This window comes from Fundulus heteroclitus, chromosome 22 (genome assembly GCF_011125445.2).
Source record: "Fundulus heteroclitus isolate FHET01 chromosome 22, MU-UCD_Fhet_4.1, whole genome shotgun sequence".
NCBI lineage: Eukaryota > Metazoa > Chordata > Actinopteri > Cyprinodontiformes > Fundulidae > Fundulus > Fundulus heteroclitus.
The window spans coordinates 38,801,426-38,821,622 of record NC_046382.1 but is presented as its reverse complement, the minus strand read 5'-3'; the positions used below and the strand labels follow the sequence as shown (position 1 = coordinate 38,821,622).

Below are 20,197 nucleotides of genomic sequence, written 5' to 3'. Positions count from 1 at the left end.
ACTTGAATATCTGGGGCTCATCATGATAACATAGACTGACAGAGAAACCGGATAGCACTTTATGAGCCAGAATTCTCTGGGATGAGAAATACTGGAGCATTTTAATAACGCGAGATATAATGCCACGAGATCTTGTTACACCTCAGCTACTTACATGTACTTGTACAGAACAAAAACAGGTAGACCATGAGCAACTGTCAGATGGAAATGTGCTCTTGGACAGACCCTAGACTGAGCAGTTATTAACTCAATCGTTCTGATTTGAACAGTAGTAACAGCACCACTGGACACCCTTAAACTGACCAGCTCACGTAACGGTAACCACATGAAGAAGAGGGACTCCACCTGCGGTGTAGGACAGCAAGTTATTTTCGGTTGCTGCACAGCTTCTACCAGGAAACAATCAGCCCTTCAGAACTGAGGCAGTGAAAATAACAGAGCTTTCCTTGGGCGAGCACCGCCACAACCTCCCATTACCAACAAATAAATAAACCCTAATAAAAAAAACTGTTAGACCTTTTTTACATCATATACCCAGTACCTAATGTCTTATATCTCCTACATCACACATGCACCAGCTCCCTACAAACAGAGACATATGTATGAGCCTCTGTCTGTAACACTGCTGTCTATTGCAGGTAAGGCACTGACTGTTCATAGCTACTCCACATAACTCATCACAAAATTCCCAAAACCTCCTGTTTAGGAAAACAAACCGGGTCCTTGAACTTTCCAGACATACAAACATATATTATGTTTCAATCACTGCATATTCTGGCAGTGTGGAGACCTAGAAAGACAGTGGCCCAATAGACAGCAGTAGACACGTTTATCTCTAAACACTGGCAGCTTATAATGACAGCGACTTCCTCTAAACCCAGTGGCGGAGCGGCGCTGACAGCCCCCTAAACCGCCCGTGACGGCGCGGAGGGATTTGAGCGGCCGCTGTAGCCTGACAGCCGGGGTCGCGCGCTTACAGATGTTTTCACACTCGTAACACGCACGCACACACATACGCAGACGTCGCTGCAGCTCTGCTTCCAGGTTCCCCTCGGCCGTGGGAGGGAGGCTGACGAGATGTGTTTGAAGTCTTGACACATGGAAGAGATACAGTATCGAGCGGCGGTGTATTGGGGCTTCTAAGTGGTGAGTGGGTGCTTCACAGAGACGCAGTCCCAGCCAACTGAGAGGAGGACGGAGCTTAAAGCCAAACAGACGTCAACATACGGAGGGTGATAATTAATTACAGGGTTTCCGATTACTGCTGAGCTGCCTGAACATACATAGATTGGAGATGAATAGCTCTTAAACTTTAGCTGGATTTAGCCAACGCTTTCTGATGTCCCTGCCGTATATAAGATTGTGTTGAAAAGTAGATAAAGTGTTCAAAACCACTGTAATTCTTGGTCAAAGTTCCAAATGCTATGGTGGTCACCTCTGCCGATGCTAAATGCTAAATTATCACTTGAGAAATACTAAAGAGATTCAGAAGATTATTTCATAGGTGCAGTAAAAATGTCATAAGCCATCTCTATTCTGAAGCCACACTACCATCCTTTCCAACCAGACTCACTATGATTCAACTGTGGTTGCCTTTAAAATGTGATGTAAACTACAAGTTACTCTTTGGAAAGTTTTTTTTTATAAAAACCTATTATCAAAAAGGTTGGGGTGTGATTTTTTTAATGGTAAAGCAACAAAGAAACAAGTTTCTAACCCAAGAAAACCTAAATATATGGAATGTGGTTTGGCATCGCTTTATGAGATTCACAACTTCCTCACTTTTATTTGAACTGACATTAAATGTAGTATCTAAGCTTTTACGGATCTAGCCTGTTGTGAAATCAGAAAAGAGATGAATGTTGTGACTTTAAGGCTGAAGCCGCGATTAATGTAAGGGACTGCTGCAGTTAACCCTCCCAAAGTGACTGTTCTCACAGCAGGGTGCCTGCTGAAAGTAAGGCACCCTGGGGCCAGACCCCCGAATTCATCCATCCTTCCAAATCATCTTTTGCTGCTGTTCATCAGCCGCACTGGAGAGAAACGCCTTCTCGCTGTCCATGAACCAGAATGGAGTTCGGAGACCCACCGCATGGACGTAGGCTGCAACCAAGCTCAGTACAGAGTGCTTTCTGTGAATCAAAATCAAAGCAGCGGTGATCTTTCTGAGCTGTGCAGGAGAAAGCTTACTCAGGGGGCAGAGCAACACCTCTGCTGTGCAGAGATCACCGTGCCGTGGCCTCCAGCCCAGGCGCAGCCCACAGGAGACCAGGGTAAAGCTCATCCAGAAATGACAGTCTCGTCACCAACACAACCAGATCAAAAGTCAACAACAAAGGCAGAGGTTTGCCAGAGAAATACTGTGTTTTGGCTAAGCTTTGAAACAAAGCTATGCTTAATTGTTTAGGGCGTATTTTATGTTTGTAACAAATTTTATTTCCATACAGAGATAGTTGGATTTTTAAGACTAAAGCAAAGTAAATAATAAATGGGCTAATTGAAAATCAAAAAAAAAAAAAAAATAATTCACAAATTGAATATAAGGGTAATGGGACTTTCATTTTAGGAATGAAATGTCTGAATGAAATGTTTTCCACATAGAACCATCCTATTTATCCTAAGTTCTTCATGTTTAACTGTGCAAGGCAGCCCAGGAGCATGCTGTCTGTTAAGATATAAATAACTTTTTCAGATTAAAACCAGCATTTACAGTCATTCTTATAAATTATCTGAAATATCTACGTTTTTAAAACCAAGAACATTCAACTCTGGGATAAACCTTTTGTACTTTCAATCGCACCTCTTTGATTTTATGTGAGAGAAAAACAGAAATGTCACCCGGTAGAATTGTGAAGATATCTTTTATTACCGCCACCTAGTGGTATGTTCACTCAGACTGTCGCCCTCGCGAGAGTTTCCACGATAATTTGATGAGCTCAGTTGGCTTTAGTTGGTCTGATAAATCCTGCAGTCTCAGGTGAGACTGAGATGCAGTCTCATCCACACACAGGTCCAATCGTGAGATAAAAACCAGGCTGTTAGTGTGAATCTTTTCAAACATGCAGTTGCATGTTTTCTTGCGATCTTAACTGTGATCTTAAAGCTGCTATTCAGTGCACATTAGCCTCAACACATTGTCTTTAAGATGAAACATTGTGGCGGCAGCATGATGCTGTGGGGATGCTTTTTTTTCCTCTGGTACGGCGAGGGTCGTCTGAGCTTATAGGAAGGTAGATGGAGCTGAATAGAGGCCGACCCTGGAAACAGACCTGTTAGAGGCTACAATAACTTGGCCAGGGGTCCACTGTTCAGCAGGACAACAATCTGACACGCGCCGCTGGGGCTGCAACACGAGAGTTTAGGTCAATGCCTGGGAATGAGCTTGAAAGATCAGTCAAAGCAAAGACCTTAATCTAATAGAGAATTGTTGGGGGATGTTTACAGTCGCTCCGATCTGACTGAGTTTGAGCTATTTTCTAAAACACAATGAGCAAATATTTTAGTTTTCTTTTTGAATTAGGAATTCTTTATCACTGCTCACATCATTGTCGGTTTATTTGTTCATTTATTTTGATGTTCTCTTTTACTGAACTATTGTAAGTGTGTTAAATATTGTCTTTTAGTAATGCTGTTCTTTTAGATATGCCTTTTAAATGATGTGCTTTTATGCATGAACTGTTGCCAGACATCAGACAATTCTGCATTTCAGGAAATGTGATGGACAATAAAGTTACCTTATCTTATCTTTGCAAGCGCCCTTCAACTTTACACTTTTGAACTACTCTGTTGGTCCATCACATAAACTCCTTCCCCTTATAAATACACTGAAGTTTGTGGTTCTGACGAGCCAAAGTAGTATGGATGATTTTACAGGGTCCCATATTGCACCTTTCCTTTCTTTAAAAACTTTGTTCTACAACAGTTGTTAGACTGTCAGCTGTCACAGCTCACCCCTTCTGACAGCCCCTGTCAGTCCCAGTTCATTTGGGATGGACTGAGGCACAGTCAAAAACTGCCACTGTATGACAATGACAATTTCCGCTTTTAGAAATCGTGGATTCTCATGATTATCAGGCCAAAGATAGAAAGGCTTGTCATCATCAAACACCTTATAAGCTCAAAAGTGAGATAATAGTGGGTAAACTTATGCCCGTTAACCAGCCAACTTGCACGTCCATGAAGGCTCCAATGCCAAACCCCATTCTGCGGGTTTTAAAACACTGTCCTAGTTAAAGACTAGCCTAGACCGCCAAGATAACAATGAAACAAAATGTAAATGGTAATGGCTTGTACTTATAGAGCACTTTATTAAGTCCAGGCGTCCCCAAAGCACTTTACACTACATTCAGCCATTCACACCCTGACGATGGTGAGCTATGTTAGTAACTACAGCTGCCAGGGGCAGACTGTTGCCGATAAATGGCAACCTCAGTTGCCACCCTCTGGCCATGGCGAACAGGCCATGAGGGCGAAGTGTCTTGAGAAGGTCGGAGCAGGGGATCGAACCTCTAACTCCTGCACCACTGTCGCTCCTTTATACTAAAACATCTAATGTTCTAAAAGCATGGATAATAATATCTTATCTGGATGTTTAGTTTAGGAGCCCCTTACCAAAACCCTCTCGAAAATAATGCAACATATGAGAAGGTGAATATAATGGAGTAAGTAAATGACAAGTTGATTCTATAACTGGAGAAGCCATTTTTCATGAATCCAGTAACAGAGAACCACCCGGGCTTGGTATTCATCATTCATTTCCTGGGCTACTTTGATCTCCAGCACCATGAGCTAAATGGAGTGGAAGTAATTCAAAGTCCACTTGAATCTCAGAATAATGCTCTGCGTCTCTGTGTCGCTCCTGCCTGCACGGATCACTGACTCATAAACACGGCCGACTGGTGAAAGAACGCCGCCATTTCATGGAAACTCAGCTCTCTCCTTTCTCTTAGGTTACAAGACGTCTGGCAGAAAGTTATTGTTTGTTTCTGCTCCATGCATTGCCAACCTCTCTGATGGCTGATTTATAAAAACCAGTTTCATATAAGGTGAAAGAAATGTTACATGTCATGGATGACATCAAAGCAACTTTATGCTTTTTGTTTTTCACACAGCATCTGGTTAAGGGCCCTAAAATAAACCTATTTTCTTTATTCTTGCAGTATCCAAATCTCATGCTGAAATGTTTCCACTCAGTCCTCACTGCCATACTTACTGATAATCACTAACAATTACTATAAGTAAATGTAACTTCAATAATCATCTCACTTTTTTAGCTAAGAGTTTGAGTATCTAAGTAATTAGGAACTTTTAATGACTAATCATTTGCTTGTTTTTTTATGGGGTATACCTATGATGTGACACAGAGGCTCATTTCTCTTAAGCTGTGCTTAAAAAGGCAAAGACAAGAAAACAGGTGAGGAAAATAGTTACTTGCCTGAAATTGCTGCCATCTACAGTCAAAGCAATAATTGAAACATTTGAACCAACTGGATCTGCGACAAACAAGTCTTGATGAGTATCCATGCTAATCCTACCACCAGTAACAGTCAGTTAACCTGACTCTCGCCAGCTGTATGTCGCTCCGCCTAGCTCCACTCACGTACATCTGGGACACCGCCATAGGAATTGCCTTTATTGAAGGCTGGGCCTTATCAAAAATCCTTGCATATGATTGGATAAGCCACTTGTCTGTCATCTTTATTGACGTGCTATTTCAACCACTCACACCGAAGCCAACCCGTGACGCTGTGAGAGCGACGCAGGAAAAAAAAAAATTTTTTTTATGTGTTTGCGGCTCTAGTGGCACGCATTTTATTGACAGTGAGCTGACAGGAAGAGGGGGGGAAGACAGGCGGCAAAGCGCCGCAGGTCGGAGTCGATGCCGGGCTGACCGCATTGAGGACTAAAGGCCTCCTAATATGGTTAGCGCTAACCGCTAACCGCTAACCGCGGTGAAACTCCAGCCCTGCGTCCTGATTGGCCAGACAATAAAATTGGTTGGAGAAATCACTCTCTATAGGAGATGTCCCAGATGTATGTGAGTGAAGCTAGGCGGAGCGACATAGAGCTGGCGAAAGTCAGGTTAACAGTCAGCAGGATGGTAAGGTCGTAACATGGGGCATCTTCGGGCAACTTAAGCTACGTTCACACTGTAGGGAAATGCGACCCAAATCCAATCTTTTTACCCATATGCGACCCATATCTGTCTTTTTCACAGCAGTATGAATGGCCCAATTCCAATCTGTTCGCCCCCATAAAATCCGATTCGTGCCATTTTCATACACGGTACTAATTCGGATACGTATCGGATCTATTCCAAAGCGTCCGCTGTTTGAACAGTCATGTCGCATTTTTCTTTAACGTCACTCTCCTGTCTCTCACTATACATCTACACACAGCAGTAGCAGTTAGTGCTCCATAGAAGACCGTTGTTAATAGCTGTGCCGCTTTCTTCTTACCTTATTTAGTCTCGCTATGATGTGGTCTTAATATTATCAGCTCCCATTGCTCAGCACCTTTCTAAAAATAAATGGATAGATGCCGGCCATCCACGTTTATTTATTTTCAAGTTTTTTTATTTTAACAAAACTTTATTGAACACTTCTAGAAACAATTCCATTCACCATAACTTCCGCAAACAGTGCGCTGCTGTGTGACGTCTCCTTCTGTTATCCGGGAACCGTTCAGACAGCAGTATGACGGTGATCGCATTTAATAGTAATATGAATGGCCACCTCAAAACAAATCAATTTCAGCAAAAAAATTGGAAATGAGCATCAAGACCTGCATCGTGAACATAGCCAAACTTGCCATAACAACCATTAGATGTTATCTACATTTCCATTAGATGTTTGGGAACTATGTTAGGACCCTATTCTATCCTACCATTACAAAGATAAAAGCTACCGGGACTTTAACTGGGAATTTGGGAAGAAGCTAATGGTCATCTTTTAAAAACGTTTTTAACACAGTGAGAGCCAGCCTAGAGATGTCGACACATGGCGATTGTCCAATGCTGTAACGGTAGACAACTGGGCTTTCTTGGTGCTTAAGGATGTTTCACCTCTTTGAAGAAGAAAATGTCAGATCATACTGACTGTCTCTGGGTTGTTTTTTTTCTACCAAACCAGTTCCAGTGCTTAACTCATGCTAGAGTTTTGCTAAGCACTAGTTCTTTAATGTTTCTACCTCGGGCCCCGGCCCTGAAAACCTGCCATCAGCACCAGTTTCTATCCAGTTTCTAGCCATCAGGAGCTCAACCCAGGATCAAGTCAAATAGCAGCCAAAATGTTTCAAGCGCCACATTTAATACTCCAGAGTTTATTTTCCTTTCTGATACATCAAATTTGCACGAGAACAACACAAGGTCACTAATCATATCTTCCTGCAATTGTTTTCTTGACATTTTACCGACAAAAAATTTGTGAAACTCACTGACCGATGTAACTGACGACAAACAGCACTGATCTGTTACAAAGTGTTCCATGAGATGTTGCATCTGTAAATCAGTTCTTCTCTGTTTGCTTAACAAAAATAAATGATATATATACATATATATGTATTTTTCCCCTATTCTAGATGTTTCTTTGTGAGTGGCTGCAAAGAGTAAACAATGAAATGTAATCTCTCATGTTTTTGAAGTCTACTGAGAGTTGTTTCGAGCTCTTGAAATTTTTAAGTGCTGACAGTGTGTTCAGAGGTATGCCACCATGGCTGCATTTAGCTAACATGGTGACAGTGAGGATTTTTTTTTGTTTTCTTAAGAAGTCACCAGCAACAGCTACTGCAGTGGTAATTGCTTGTGTTTCGCAGCAGAGAAAGGAGTGACTCACTGGACTCTCCAGAGGGGAAAGGCACTCTGCCCCTGGTGAAGATCTGAAAATAATTAGCTAAACAAACCCAGCAGCATGGCAAAAAAAAAAATTTAAAAAAAAATCTCCCTTCACACAGATGATACAAGAACTCCCAAACGATTCTGTGATTCCAGTATTCGTTCAAACTCTGTGTTGTATAATTGGTATGTTGTATAATTGTAGCCTATTTCTTGTACAGATGCACCAATCAGGTTTCTCCTTTTGACCAACGCCGATTTCTGGTCTTCTTTAAAGATTTTACCTTCCAGTTTTTATTTGTTCTTTTTTCCCTCATTTTCAGGATTATAAGACATAATAGAGAAAAACAGTATGAGTGAGTTAGAAGTGCAAGCAGGTATGAAAGGGATCCAAGCAAGTCGGACCTCGGCCACGCCCCTCCCAGCACTGACTATTAGGCACAGAGCAAAGTACAGGCGCATGTAAGAAGATTCCCCATTTGCAAGCAGCAAGTTTCTCATTCTTTTGGACTTCCTAGATCTTCCCCATTTATGTACTAAGGGACACATCCCTGTAGTGGATAGCCGTAGTTTTGATCACGTGGTGTCGGCAGTGATTGTAAGACCACCTGTCTGCTCACCTGGTGAGTTTAGTGAGTGGGTGATGGGGGAAGTCTAATTTTAGCCAAATGCTTTTAGCTTTGGATGTTTTTGGCTTTGATCACTACTTGAACTTCCAGATTTGTTTTTTTATGCTGCTGCGGAAGATGGATGTCTGTAATTCACTGGTGTTTTGTCTTGAAACTTGAAGATAAATGCCAATGAAAGAATCTTAACTGCAGCTTGGACTTGCCTCTTGTAGAGCGGGCGCGTCAACAATAATTCCCCTGCTCAACTCGGCGACTCAGTTTGACAGTTGCCAATAATCCAATAAGTGTTTTCTGAATTTTATTACAATCAAAAATGGGCAATAAAGTACATATTGTTGCTTGATGCATTTATCGACTGTAAATTGTGGGGGTGGGGGGGGGGGGGGTATTAGTTTGATGCATTTATTGAATAAAGAGGAAATTCAGATTTTTCAGTGTTTGACCTGCTGATCCTCAATCGGAGCCAATTAGAGTAAAAGAGTCTATTTTTTTGTTGTAATTTTCTAAAGTTACTTCCACAGATCTGCGGTGACTAATGATGAGTGGCAAGTAGGAAAGGGCAATTATGGTGAGGATGAATGAGATTCAGTGAGAGATGAAAAAAAAAAAAAAAAAAGACCTTGGTAATTACTCTCTAAACAGCGCTTAGAACAGAACTGAGACGAATACATTAAAAAGGCCTTCTGTCTTCATTTTAATCCCTATTAATCAGTCGTCACAGATTTATTTGATTTGTTTGTGTAACTCAATTAAATACAGCCAAGATGACAGCCAGACAGTCTGATGATACCGGGCTGACGTCTGTGGCTGTGCCGCTCGGAGCAGGTGTTGGGCGCGCGGCAGAGTCGGCCTGAGCGTCTCGGCATCTGGGCTCTGTACATTTAAGCGTCGCCGCAGATTATTTCAGAGACGTGGGCTCGACTGCAGACTAACTGGATCATCGTGGCTGCTTTTGGCTCCGATAACATGGGATCCCTGTGCCGTAGCGCTAACAGCAGTAACAACACAGAAAACGTTCTTACGAGTATGTGGTCCCTTTACGTTCATCTAAATCCAAAAGCTTGACTTCTATGTTTATACCTAATCTACGCCAGTGTGAGATTCTAATGTTATAACCTTGAGTAAAACTACTAGTTATTAGAGTATAACATGGTCTGATTGCTTTCTTTTGTTACAAAACAACGGAAAAACATTTACTGCTCCTGAGATTATCTTACATATTGAGAGCAACAGTATAATACTGTTACGAATAAGTTTATATGTACTTGAGCAAACTATAAAGTAATAACACGTAAAACTTGTAGTTTTGTTAGTGCTTTTTTGAATCACCACTTTTTTGTTCTTTTTTGTTTCTACATTCTACCCCTACTTGCTTTTATTCCTATATTTTTATCATGTAAAGCACTTTGCATTGTTTCTGTACTGAATTGTGCTATATAAATAAACTTGCCTTGCCTTGCCTTTATGCAGAACTTTGTCCATATTTGCCATTCTGCTTTTTAATCTATCAGTGGAAGTAAAAGAAGATAAAAAAAAAAACAGTATGCTGACTTGCATTAACAAGGGCAATAGGTGGCACTCCTCTGGTATACAAACCATGACTGTCCCTGCTTTTTGCGACCACAAATATTTCTGCTAAATTTGCCCGTCTTGTCAGGGGGGAAGCGTGTGGGGTTTCATTCAACCGGCTGACAGACAAGCAGTGTTCAGCAACAGGTGGGGGAGGGGTTCTAACTGCTGAACTCTGACGGGCAGAGAAAGCTCCGGTCACTCCGGCACGTTCTCTGCCATGTCGCTACACTGCAAAAAGGGAACTAAAAATAAGTAAAATTTTCTTGAAATTAGTGCATTTATCCTTGATTTGAGCAGCTAAATAAGACTATTTGCCAATGGAATGAGTATTTTGACCCCTAAAATAAGATAATTAGACATTCTGTACTTGAAATAAGATGATGGAGATGAGTTGTTCCTATTTTAAGTGCAAAAATCTTATTCCATTGGCAAATAGTCTTATTTACCTGCTCAAATCAAGGACAGATACACTCATTTTAAAAAAATATTACTTATTTTAAGTTCCGTTTTTGCAGTGTAAAGGGACCTGAAACCGTACGAACATGATGGAGACTTTTTCCAACGGTTGTCACACCTCCATACCAGAAACAGGCCCGTCCCCAATCTGGTCCAGGGCAGTGACAGAAAAGGAGAGACAGAACACATTCTGGAAAAAAACTTTCCATTTTACAATACCGTGTGGGTTTTTTTTGTTTGTTTGTTTTGGCTAAAGGCAATGCTGAAGCATTTAAAAACAAGAATCCCCAGAGCACATGTTTTATATATCTCCCTCCTTTGAACAATATGTCTGTTTTTCTGCATTTCTTTGACACAATCTGTTGCTCTAAGCTTGTATCGGCGTGCTGTGAAGAAGAACTGAAACAAATAACTGACTTAAGGGTCAAAAACACGCTCCCGTCCCTTCTCCTGTCACCCTGCCCTTTAATTTCCTTGAAAAGAGGTTAGGAGGCCGACTGGTCCGAGGCTTTACGCGCCTGTACCCGCCTCGATCATTAAGACTCCCCCTGGAACTCACTGATTAACCTTTATCCTCTGCTGCCTCTGAGGCCTCTGCACCTCTCCCATCTGTCCTCTGGCCCGTTCTCTAGGCCACTCCACCAATAATCCTGATGCAGGCTATTTCACATCTGTCACCATTTCACTTGTTGCACTATAACTCCTTATTAATGGCATACCGTCTTTACAAGCTAGAGCAATAAGAAAGAAAAGAAAATGACAGAAAAGCTGCTCAGGCCCACTCTATGGTAAGGCGGAGCGTCCATGATGTCGTGGGACGGTTTTGTCCAAAGCTCTTGAGAACGTATAGTCCAGAAATTATTACTTTTTGTGGTTCTCTGATTTCTAAAACATGCAAAGTTTGTTTTCTTTTACTGTAAATTAGACTTTGAGGTGCAAATTAACCTTGCACCTAAACAAAATATATTAATGAATTAATCTTTTTTTAAGTTAAGATCACTGCAGGGCAACATTTAAACCAAAATAAGTTAATCAAGGTGCTTCACTTAAACAATAAAGCAATTAGCCAAGATATGAGGATATGAGAGAGGACCCATTCTACAAAACTATGAAACTTCACATTTCCTAAAAATGTGCAAAAGCCAGCAAAGAACAACAATGCAATTTTACAGAATCCCCAAAGAATATTATCTACAGAATAATAGCTGAATTCAATATGCTTTGACGTAAAGGTGCAATAAAAACCGCTGACTGATTGATCAGACAAGTTTTAAATGTCCTCAGCAGTGATTCTCTCCTGTCATCTTCTAGTTTAACTTAGTTGAGAGGAAGGAAACGGGATGAGTGATCTGAAGCTTACTGATTCCATCTGACCACTCAGACCTTCCTTGTTATTCACAGATTAACTCTTAACCTCTGCAGCCTCCACGCATCAAGCCCCCCCCCCCCCATCCTCCTCTCCCGCTACTTCCACCGGTACCGTCCATACTAAGGAGGAAACATACCCGTTTGTAATGGGTACCATAATGAAACGTCTGATGGATTGGCGGTACAGTTTTAAAATCAAATAACCATTAAAACCAGATTCGGTGCAGACCTAGTTAAAAACCCCAAGGCTCCATCAACTGCATCCGTCCCAGACAGGTTGCTGCCGGCCACAGCAATGGAAGTCAATCGGGGATATTTCAGCCACTAAACCGCATCAAATCCTTCGTTTTACTGCGTTTTAGACTTCATTTGTTTCCATTGCACACATATTGAGAAGAAAACTCATAGTTATGAAGTTATAATAACTGACTCCTATGATTGATGCACTGATCTAGCTATTCCTGGTAGGACATTCCTTAATGTCTTTAAGCTCAAATGAATGAAGTTTCATGCTGCTGGTTGTTTTGTCTATAGGTGGAAAGGAAGCAGTAAATGTTAGTTTTGATGCATTTAATGACTAGGAAACACTATTTTCCGGTAAATGACCGGCAAGGTAAACAATCAAGTCAGATAATAGGAAAACTGATCAGTGCATCTCTAGAAATTTATCCTAATTTAATTATTTCTGCGTACTTGTGTCTGAGCTGGGATCAAATTTCACACACAAGCTATGTGTTTGTCAGTAATTCTTAAGTTAAGTGATATTTTATCCACCAAGTCTTTCACTTTACTGCATTTTGGACTTAATGGAATGTCCTCGCTCTGTGGCAAAGGAATCGACTCAAGCAGTCCTGCTCCTCTGGCTGTCACAATAGCTGCCGAACAGCGATTGCAAGGACGCTTGAACCAGACGGTTGTGGTCTTCCGAGTTCTTTTTGGTCTGAACATATAATCCTACGTCCAGCACGTAATATGCCAGCTTCAACAATGAAACAGACTGACTCCCTCTGGGGTGAACTTTAATTTTGTGTCTTTCTAGTAGCAACTGTCCCCGACTCTAACAAGCAATAAAAACACACACACATGGTTAAAACGTGAAACTCTGTGAACAGTCCGATCAGTCATCAACCACAAGTCCAAAGACAACCGCTTTCACCGAGGTTCTAAATCTGAGTCAGAATTTAGGCAAAGAGTTGCTGATGTGGATCTGAAGGAGAACAATCAGGCAAATGACAGAACAGTGGCCAGGAAGCAACAAGGAAAGGTCCCTCTTTATCACTGTGGGTCGGGGTATTAGCCGTGTTCTGAAAGAGAGAGAGAGCAAAGCAAACCTATTTGATGTGACACAGAGTTTATCACCTGCTGCGCAGCAATATGACGGCACAACAGAGAGTGTCGGAGCTGAAGTAGGGAATAAGATCGCCATCTAGAGGCCAGAGTAGCTCCCACGCTTGGCTCTGAGCAGAAAAAGAAAAAAAAAATGCTGGCCATGCTCTTTTGAGTTTCTCCACTCACACTCTCTCCCAGATGGGATTTCAAGCAGCCTCGATGACAGACAACAATCGGAGAACCCAGCGCCAAAATGACCGGCGACCCACGCACACAGCAGCTAAAGCCCCCTTTTTTTTTTTTTTTTTTTGTTTTGTTTTATCTGCTGCTCGACGAGACTGAACTAAAGCTCCCCGTGCAAGATCACTTCCAGCCCACATGCAGGGTGAGAACGAGAGGAGAGAGCGAGGACAAACGCTTCACACAGATAAACCCCGGGAGGACGCTGTGTTCGCCTCAGCTTGGGGTGGCGGGCGGGCGGGCCGCAGCGTTCTTACCCAGGATGGGAGCCAGGCGGAAGATGTCCGACAGACGTTTGTTCACCGGCTCGTACGGAGACTCCTCCAAGAAGTCGTTACCTGCAACCGAGACAAACAACACAGCTGAATACGCATATTTCACTCAACGCCACCCCTCCCTGGTGTGTTTATCATTTCTCGGGGGCCCCTTGCATTGGCCTCCATGTGACACGGGTTATTTGGGTCAGTCGATATCCACGCTGGCAAACAGCCACACGCTTGATTAGGCAGGTTGGTCAGCTACGACGCGCTTCTGGAGGCAGGCGAGGAACTGGATGCAGTTCAGGGCCCTAAATAAACCCCCACTGCCACGTTCTCACCCCCTCCTGCTAAGAGCAACACTGTAAGATGCCACAGACAGCGCTGGAGCTGGGGGCTGGGGGGGCTCATGCTCCATTAGCTGCAAGGGATGCATTTCAGGAGGTCAAGAAGTAACTTGGCTTTACGAATCCAGTCAAGTGGACCAGGTCTGAATGAGTATTGGGTCTGTGTCATGTCTCATGTTTCTGTGTGTGAGTGTTTGTGGTGTAGGCCTTCCTCTGCGTTCCACGAGACATGTCTAAAGATGTCCATTTTTAACACTTTATTAGGGTGTGTTCAATCTCTGCTTGGAAGTCAGATTTTCAGAGCAGAGTCAGATGGAAGAGGCGGGTGAACGGTGGAAGTTGGTCATTCATTGTTCCTCCAGTCATTAACACTTGGGGGGGGTTTCTGTGGCCAGGAGCTGGCTCCAGGTAACTTTGTGACTGCTTAGGACCTCCCGCTGGCCCCAAGAGCACTTAAATCCACACAAGAGAGATTTACAAACCCACCAGTCTGACATATATTGAGGAAAACCTTCATGATTTTTAAAGGATAATGACACACTCATTTTAATAGTGATGCACCAATCAGGCTTTTCTTAGCCGATACCAATTCCCAGTTTTCTTTAAGGTCTTATTTGCTTAAAAGTATTCCAATTTTGACAGATTCCGATAACCTGTTTTACAGGTTCCTTTGGAATCCAAGGGATGGAATTACAGGATTAGCACCATTGGGTATACATTCATATTTCTTCAAAATTGAAGTGTATAAAAAAAGTACATGTTAGTTGATACGTTTAAAGATAGAAATTACTTGGAAACTGTTGTGATGCATTTAATAATTAGGGAAAAAGATTCCTTTTTCAGTTTGTGGCCTGTCGGTCAACAACCACGTGAGAAAAAAATTGGCTCTATCCAACCTCTGCCTACTTGATCAGTGTATCTTTATATTTAAATGCACGGTTGATCATTTCTGCTGCTTATGTCTGAGGTGGGATCCCATTAAACACACACTATATATATTAGTAGACTGAAAAGCATCAGTTTTTTTACCCACAGCTGCTTGTGAACAAAATCCTAAACATCTCCATCTCTCCCATATTCATGTTAACTGCAATGAGCTTAGTTGTAAATGGGTCCCCCATCTAAGGTCGCGTGAGGCCTCATGCAACCATGGGTCGGCCCTGATGCGTCAAATCATCTCTGAAATGTGCAGGACGAAACAGACAAACTGTAGAGAGGGTCAATTTTTACAGCAGCAGGGAGTTCCCTAAAGTGCACCAAACCAAAGCCCCCATGTGGAGCAGATCTGTGGGACTCATCAGATAAAACGCTCCTGATGTGGTGGAAAATGACCACCTCTGTTAGATTTCCTGTCGCATCGCATATATATTCAGATCAAAATTAGGAAAAGTTAGAGATGGTTTATTCTCAATCAGGGACCCAACATATCAAATTAGCAGGTTTTTGGTAAATAGGTACAGAAAAACACAAATTCAAAGTTGTTTTAAAAAACTGAGAATCAAGGTTTTTTTTATTATTATTTTGTTCACACCTAAATTTTAAGTACTGCAATGGGAACATGCCCAGATTAAAGCCATTAAAAACCTGTAATGGTTTTGAATTTGCTGCGCCACCCCAGGGTTTTTATTAGTGGTTGGCTCTTAAAATAAAAAAAAACTTTCCGGTGACGCATCTGAAGTCAGCAGTTCCCAATAAAATGAGTACCTGACAGAATAAACTTTTAGTTGTATTAAGTTGCTTGTTTTAACTGACAGCACACACCTTGTAACGACTGATAGATCCCCCAGTAAATGCGCAGGCAGTTCTTCTCCTTCTTCATGCCCCTCTTGCACCGGCAGTTGTACAGCGGGCTCTGCTTGAGCGCCTCCATCGCGCTGCGGCACTCGTCCCTGGCCTCCACGCCGGCCACCAGGCTAAAGTTGCTCTCCTTGCCGCCGGCCACGCATTGCCTCATCGTGCGGTACTTGGAGCTGCACGCCTGCTCCCGCAGACACTGATCGCTGGCCCGCACGCAGTCCAGCCGAGACGCGCCGGCGCGCAGGTTCTCCTCCGCGTGGGTCAACACATCTGGAGGCGGAACGTAGGGTGGAAATAAACCAAAGCATCCCTTTTTGTTAAAAAAAACTAGATATATATGGGGTTTTGCCATTTATGTGGAAAACAATATTAAAGACTTTAAAAGCTGCTTTTCAAGGATTACAATGAAGGGATAAGCTTTATGACATAAATACAGATTTAGGTCGCAATGCATCGTTTGTTTGCTTTAAAATCAGTTTTACTGACAACTGAGCAAACAAGTTCTTGTTCAAAGCGACGACGAATGACTTTCCTTCTGTTGTGGACCAGTTTCAGAAAAAAATCTCTGATAAAAACCGAGTCCAAAGTTTATTTCACCCCGTATTCACTTACCCAAAAGAGGCAGAACGTATAGCAGAGCGAAGAGCATGGTTTCCCTCTGCGCGTTGAACAACAGCCCAAGTCGGAACAGAAGTAAACGAACTCAAAAGCGACTCAACAGTCGTTTAATTCCCAGAGTACTCCCGCTGTATAGAGATCCATGGAAAAGACGCGCCGTGCGCTCCGCTGTGGACAACAGATCCCAGCTCGCCTCATGCGAACAATAATCCCCTTCAGAAAGGAAACCAATCAAACAAAGAGAAAAAAAAAGTGTCCAGTCAAGATCAAGCTTGTCTCACTTTTTAGTATACGCAGCAGAAGCGCTTTTTTTCCTGCGTTATTTCGTTATTTTTCCCCCTCCCGTGCGGGGTGGTCCGATCAAGAGCTGCGGGACACAGGGGGCCAAGAGCTGCGGTGTGAAGCGTGCGTCCTCTCCGCGTCCGGCCAGTAGGATGCTGCTGCTGCTGCTGCTGCTGCTGCTGCTGCGTCTGAGCGCACACAGCCAACTGGAGTCCCGCCGCCGTCTACAGCGCAGCGCACTCAGCAGCAGGAGAGCGCCAGCTTCTACCCCCCACCCTCCTCACTTCACCCCGCTCTGAAGGACGCCGATCTGATTGTAAATTGACGAGGATGCAGCTTTGCCATCACGGCCGAACTCCACTTTATCAATCGCAGGATCAACCGTTTCAGTTCGGTTTTCTCTCTGGTCAAACTAACATGTAAATAAAATAAAAAAACACGTGTTTTACTCGGGTTAAACACAAATGAGAAATAGTTTGTTGCTTTAGGCATGCTATAATGGAGCAAAGCTGGATGTGTGTGGGCTGCAGAGAGAGGGCAAAGTGCACGACCCCGGTGCCAGTTTATGACGTGACGGATATAGCAACATATGGTCAGTGGCAGCTTTTGCGTTAATGGCGCCCTGACAAGCCCATCCCTCTGAGTAATCAGCATGGAATCCAATCCAATGTATTTATAACGCAGATTCCATAACAACAAATGGCTGGACTGCTGTATATTAAGAAAGTAAGGGAAACTCGTACATGCAGTAGAAAGATACCTGAAAAGGGGGGGGGGGGGGGGGGGGGTTGCAGATATCCTGTGTCGGCCCCTCCTGGGCGACCTGCTTTAGGGGCCCCTTTGGGAGTCCGGGGTTACGGGTCCCCTGACGCCTGCATCTGTGCTCGGGGAAGGTGGGTCTTCGGTTCTCCACAATCACTATCAAGCTATTTCTGGATAATCTTCACCTAAACTAGTGCACTTTCACATCTCCCACAGGTGCTGGGTCCCAGGTATTAAGTGTTCACTTATATACAGTAATCTTATAATTTATTTATTTATTTATTTATGTTTTTTCACTTTCTTTTTTCAAATATCACATTACACATGTCAGCTTACATAATAATATATATGATTTAGCAATGGCATCTAGGTGTTATTCGAGTGTATCTGTTGCTTTATGTCTGTTGGTTGTGCTGTTCTTTTTGTGTCTCTTTCCAGGTGATGGAGCAGACAGAGGACGTTTTATCATTCTCTTCCTTTTATCTCCTCTTTCTTTCACCTCTACTCTTTTTTTTCTTTTCTTTCACTTTTTGTTCTTCCTTTACTCTCCCATTGTCATGTCCATATAATTTGAAATTCTCCTTGCAGGAATCATAATAAAGCTATTTACAAGCATAAATCAAGTGGAGCACTATGGCGAAAGCTGTTTGCTCCACTTGTAAAAGCAAAATCTGTCGAGCTCTATCTAGCATTGAGATATCAATTCCTATTGCCATAGTGCTAGACAGGACACTGGGAGAAAAAAAAAGAAAAAAAAAAAAAAAAAAAAAAAAAAAAAAGAAAAGGGGGGGCAAAAAATGGTTTGAGAATACAGTAAAGGAATCTGCCTCTGTAGAGCAATTCGTCCCACAACCTATGAGCAGCAACACTGAAGCCCCATCACTCCTGAACTTCATTGGTCTTTGGGACGGTGAAGCTGATCCGCTGACCTTACAGACCACGATGTACAGTGGGAAGCAAGTCTGAGAGATAGGGTGGAAGAATGCAATTAGGACACATAGAAAATTCATTCTGTAATAAGAATTTAGTACAGAATTGGCCAGCCCATTGACTGTCTTTTTATAGTGGTCTAAACCCTAAGAGTTCCAAATGCCAAAAACAAACGAGACATTTAAAATAATGTGTGTGTGTTAGCAGTAAATAAACTTGAAGTTTCAGAACTCTAACGTACTGTTTTAAAGCATTTCTATTTAGTGTAGAATGTGTTAATTCAGATAGCAGTGTCCTAAACATTTTAGATTGTTAATTAGCGATGTTCAAATATAGTCCAGATGAGGAGAAACAGCTGTAAATGGCCCTTTACTTTGGCACAGAATTGTTCAAATTAGTCACCATCCACTCTGCCATCAGCCAGCCATGATTAACAGCCAATTTGATCACAGTTCTTGCTCTGGGGTTGTTGGGATGCCACTCTGGACACCGATCCATTTTGCTAATATCCACCGTGTGTTATTATTAAAGAGGACATGAAACATTAGCTGTAATTAGCATATTTTAACAGTGTAGCAACATGTTTATCTAGGAATGAGTTCAAAACCCTGATGAGCACGCTCTTGTTACAAGTTTGAAAACCGGTATTATGTGGTAAGAATTGAGTTGTTAACGCAACTATTAGCGATATAAAGTGACAATATGTAGGATTTCTCTCTGTGAGTGACCAACCAGTAAGCAACAAGGACCAACTAAATATTTTATGTTTAATTTTTCCAAAGAATTGTTAACAAAAATCAATGCAAAAGCAAGTACTTCTAGAGAAAGGGCCCAAATGGAACTTGACTTATAGTTGACTATAAAGTATGTCTAAGTCTAAGTTTAAAGAGCAAAGAGGGGTTGAGGATATTGTTAACGCAGAATTATTGTGACTGAGAAAAAAGAACGGTCTTCCTGTGAGGGTTAAAGGGTAACACACCCCCAAATCGACTTTTTTTTTTACTAATAAACTGTTAACATGGATCCTTATAGTAGCCTTTAGATAGCCTTTTGTCTCTAAAATCAACAGTGTGGCACCCTCTGAAGGTTTAAAAAGTGTCTTGCTTTGAGTTTTGAATCAGTATTGCTATTTGTTCAAAAGACATTGTGACATCACCAAGAAAACCTGACGTCAGCTACTGACAGTCTGCTACTGTGGGGTATAAAAGCAGCTCCATCTGGAACATTCCTCCATAGAGAGTTGGAGTTGGAATAGTAAGCTTTGTAAATCTCAAATTATATATATATATATACATATATATATATAGACATATATATATATATATATATATATATATATGTCTTAATTTTTGAACTTCATATGACTCATCAATGACTGGATGCAATCTGCTCGGTCTCCTTAGCTTTTTAACCAATCTGTCTGTAGGATTCAATTGAATTGGCCCTGTAAAGTGCCATGAGATGATGTGTTCTGAACTGGCACTTTATAGATAAACTAAACTGATATAAATATGGCCCTTGGCACTAAGCCAAAGACCTGCTGTCTTCAGTGGGTTGCAGTACCAATACTCTTAACCCAGTTTAAAGTCTCTTTTTCAAGCAGTTCAAAAGTGCCAGGTTTCATTTTGCTTCTCTGAGAGACACTCATAAATTCCTGAGCCATCGAGGTCATCTTCTCCAATTGCTCATCTAGGGAGCATAAGAAACAATAGTAGCAGGTTCTTTTCTTTCAAAAGTGCAAGTGGTCCTCTCACCTCCACCCAAAGAGTAAGTCGAAGG

The 20,197-nt window shown here is 42.2% G+C and overlaps 1 protein-coding gene across 2 annotated transcripts in view; it reads right to left on the bottom strand.

The window, feature by feature from the left end:
- Nucleotides 1-16,968, bottom strand: part of LOC105933367 (GDNF family receptor alpha-1-like) — a 117,343-nt gene extending 100,375 nt beyond the window's left edge. Inside the window, exons 1-3 of one of the 2 annotated variants that reach the window (XM_036126730.1) lie at nucleotides 16,439-16,968; nucleotides 15,791-16,096; nucleotides 13,683-13,763 (exon numbers count right to left, since the gene is read on the bottom strand). In XM_036126730.1, coding sequence (XP_035982623.1) covers nucleotides 13,683-13,763; nucleotides 15,791-16,096; nucleotides 16,439-16,475 — 424 coding nt within the window. In that variant the 5' untranslated portion in view covers nucleotides 16,476-16,968. The remainder of the gene's footprint in view (nucleotides 1-13,682; nucleotides 13,764-15,790; nucleotides 16,097-16,438) is intronic. The other variant, XM_036126731.1, reaches the window with a different exon arrangement.
- Nucleotides 16,969-20,197: the final 3,229 nt, after the last annotated feature.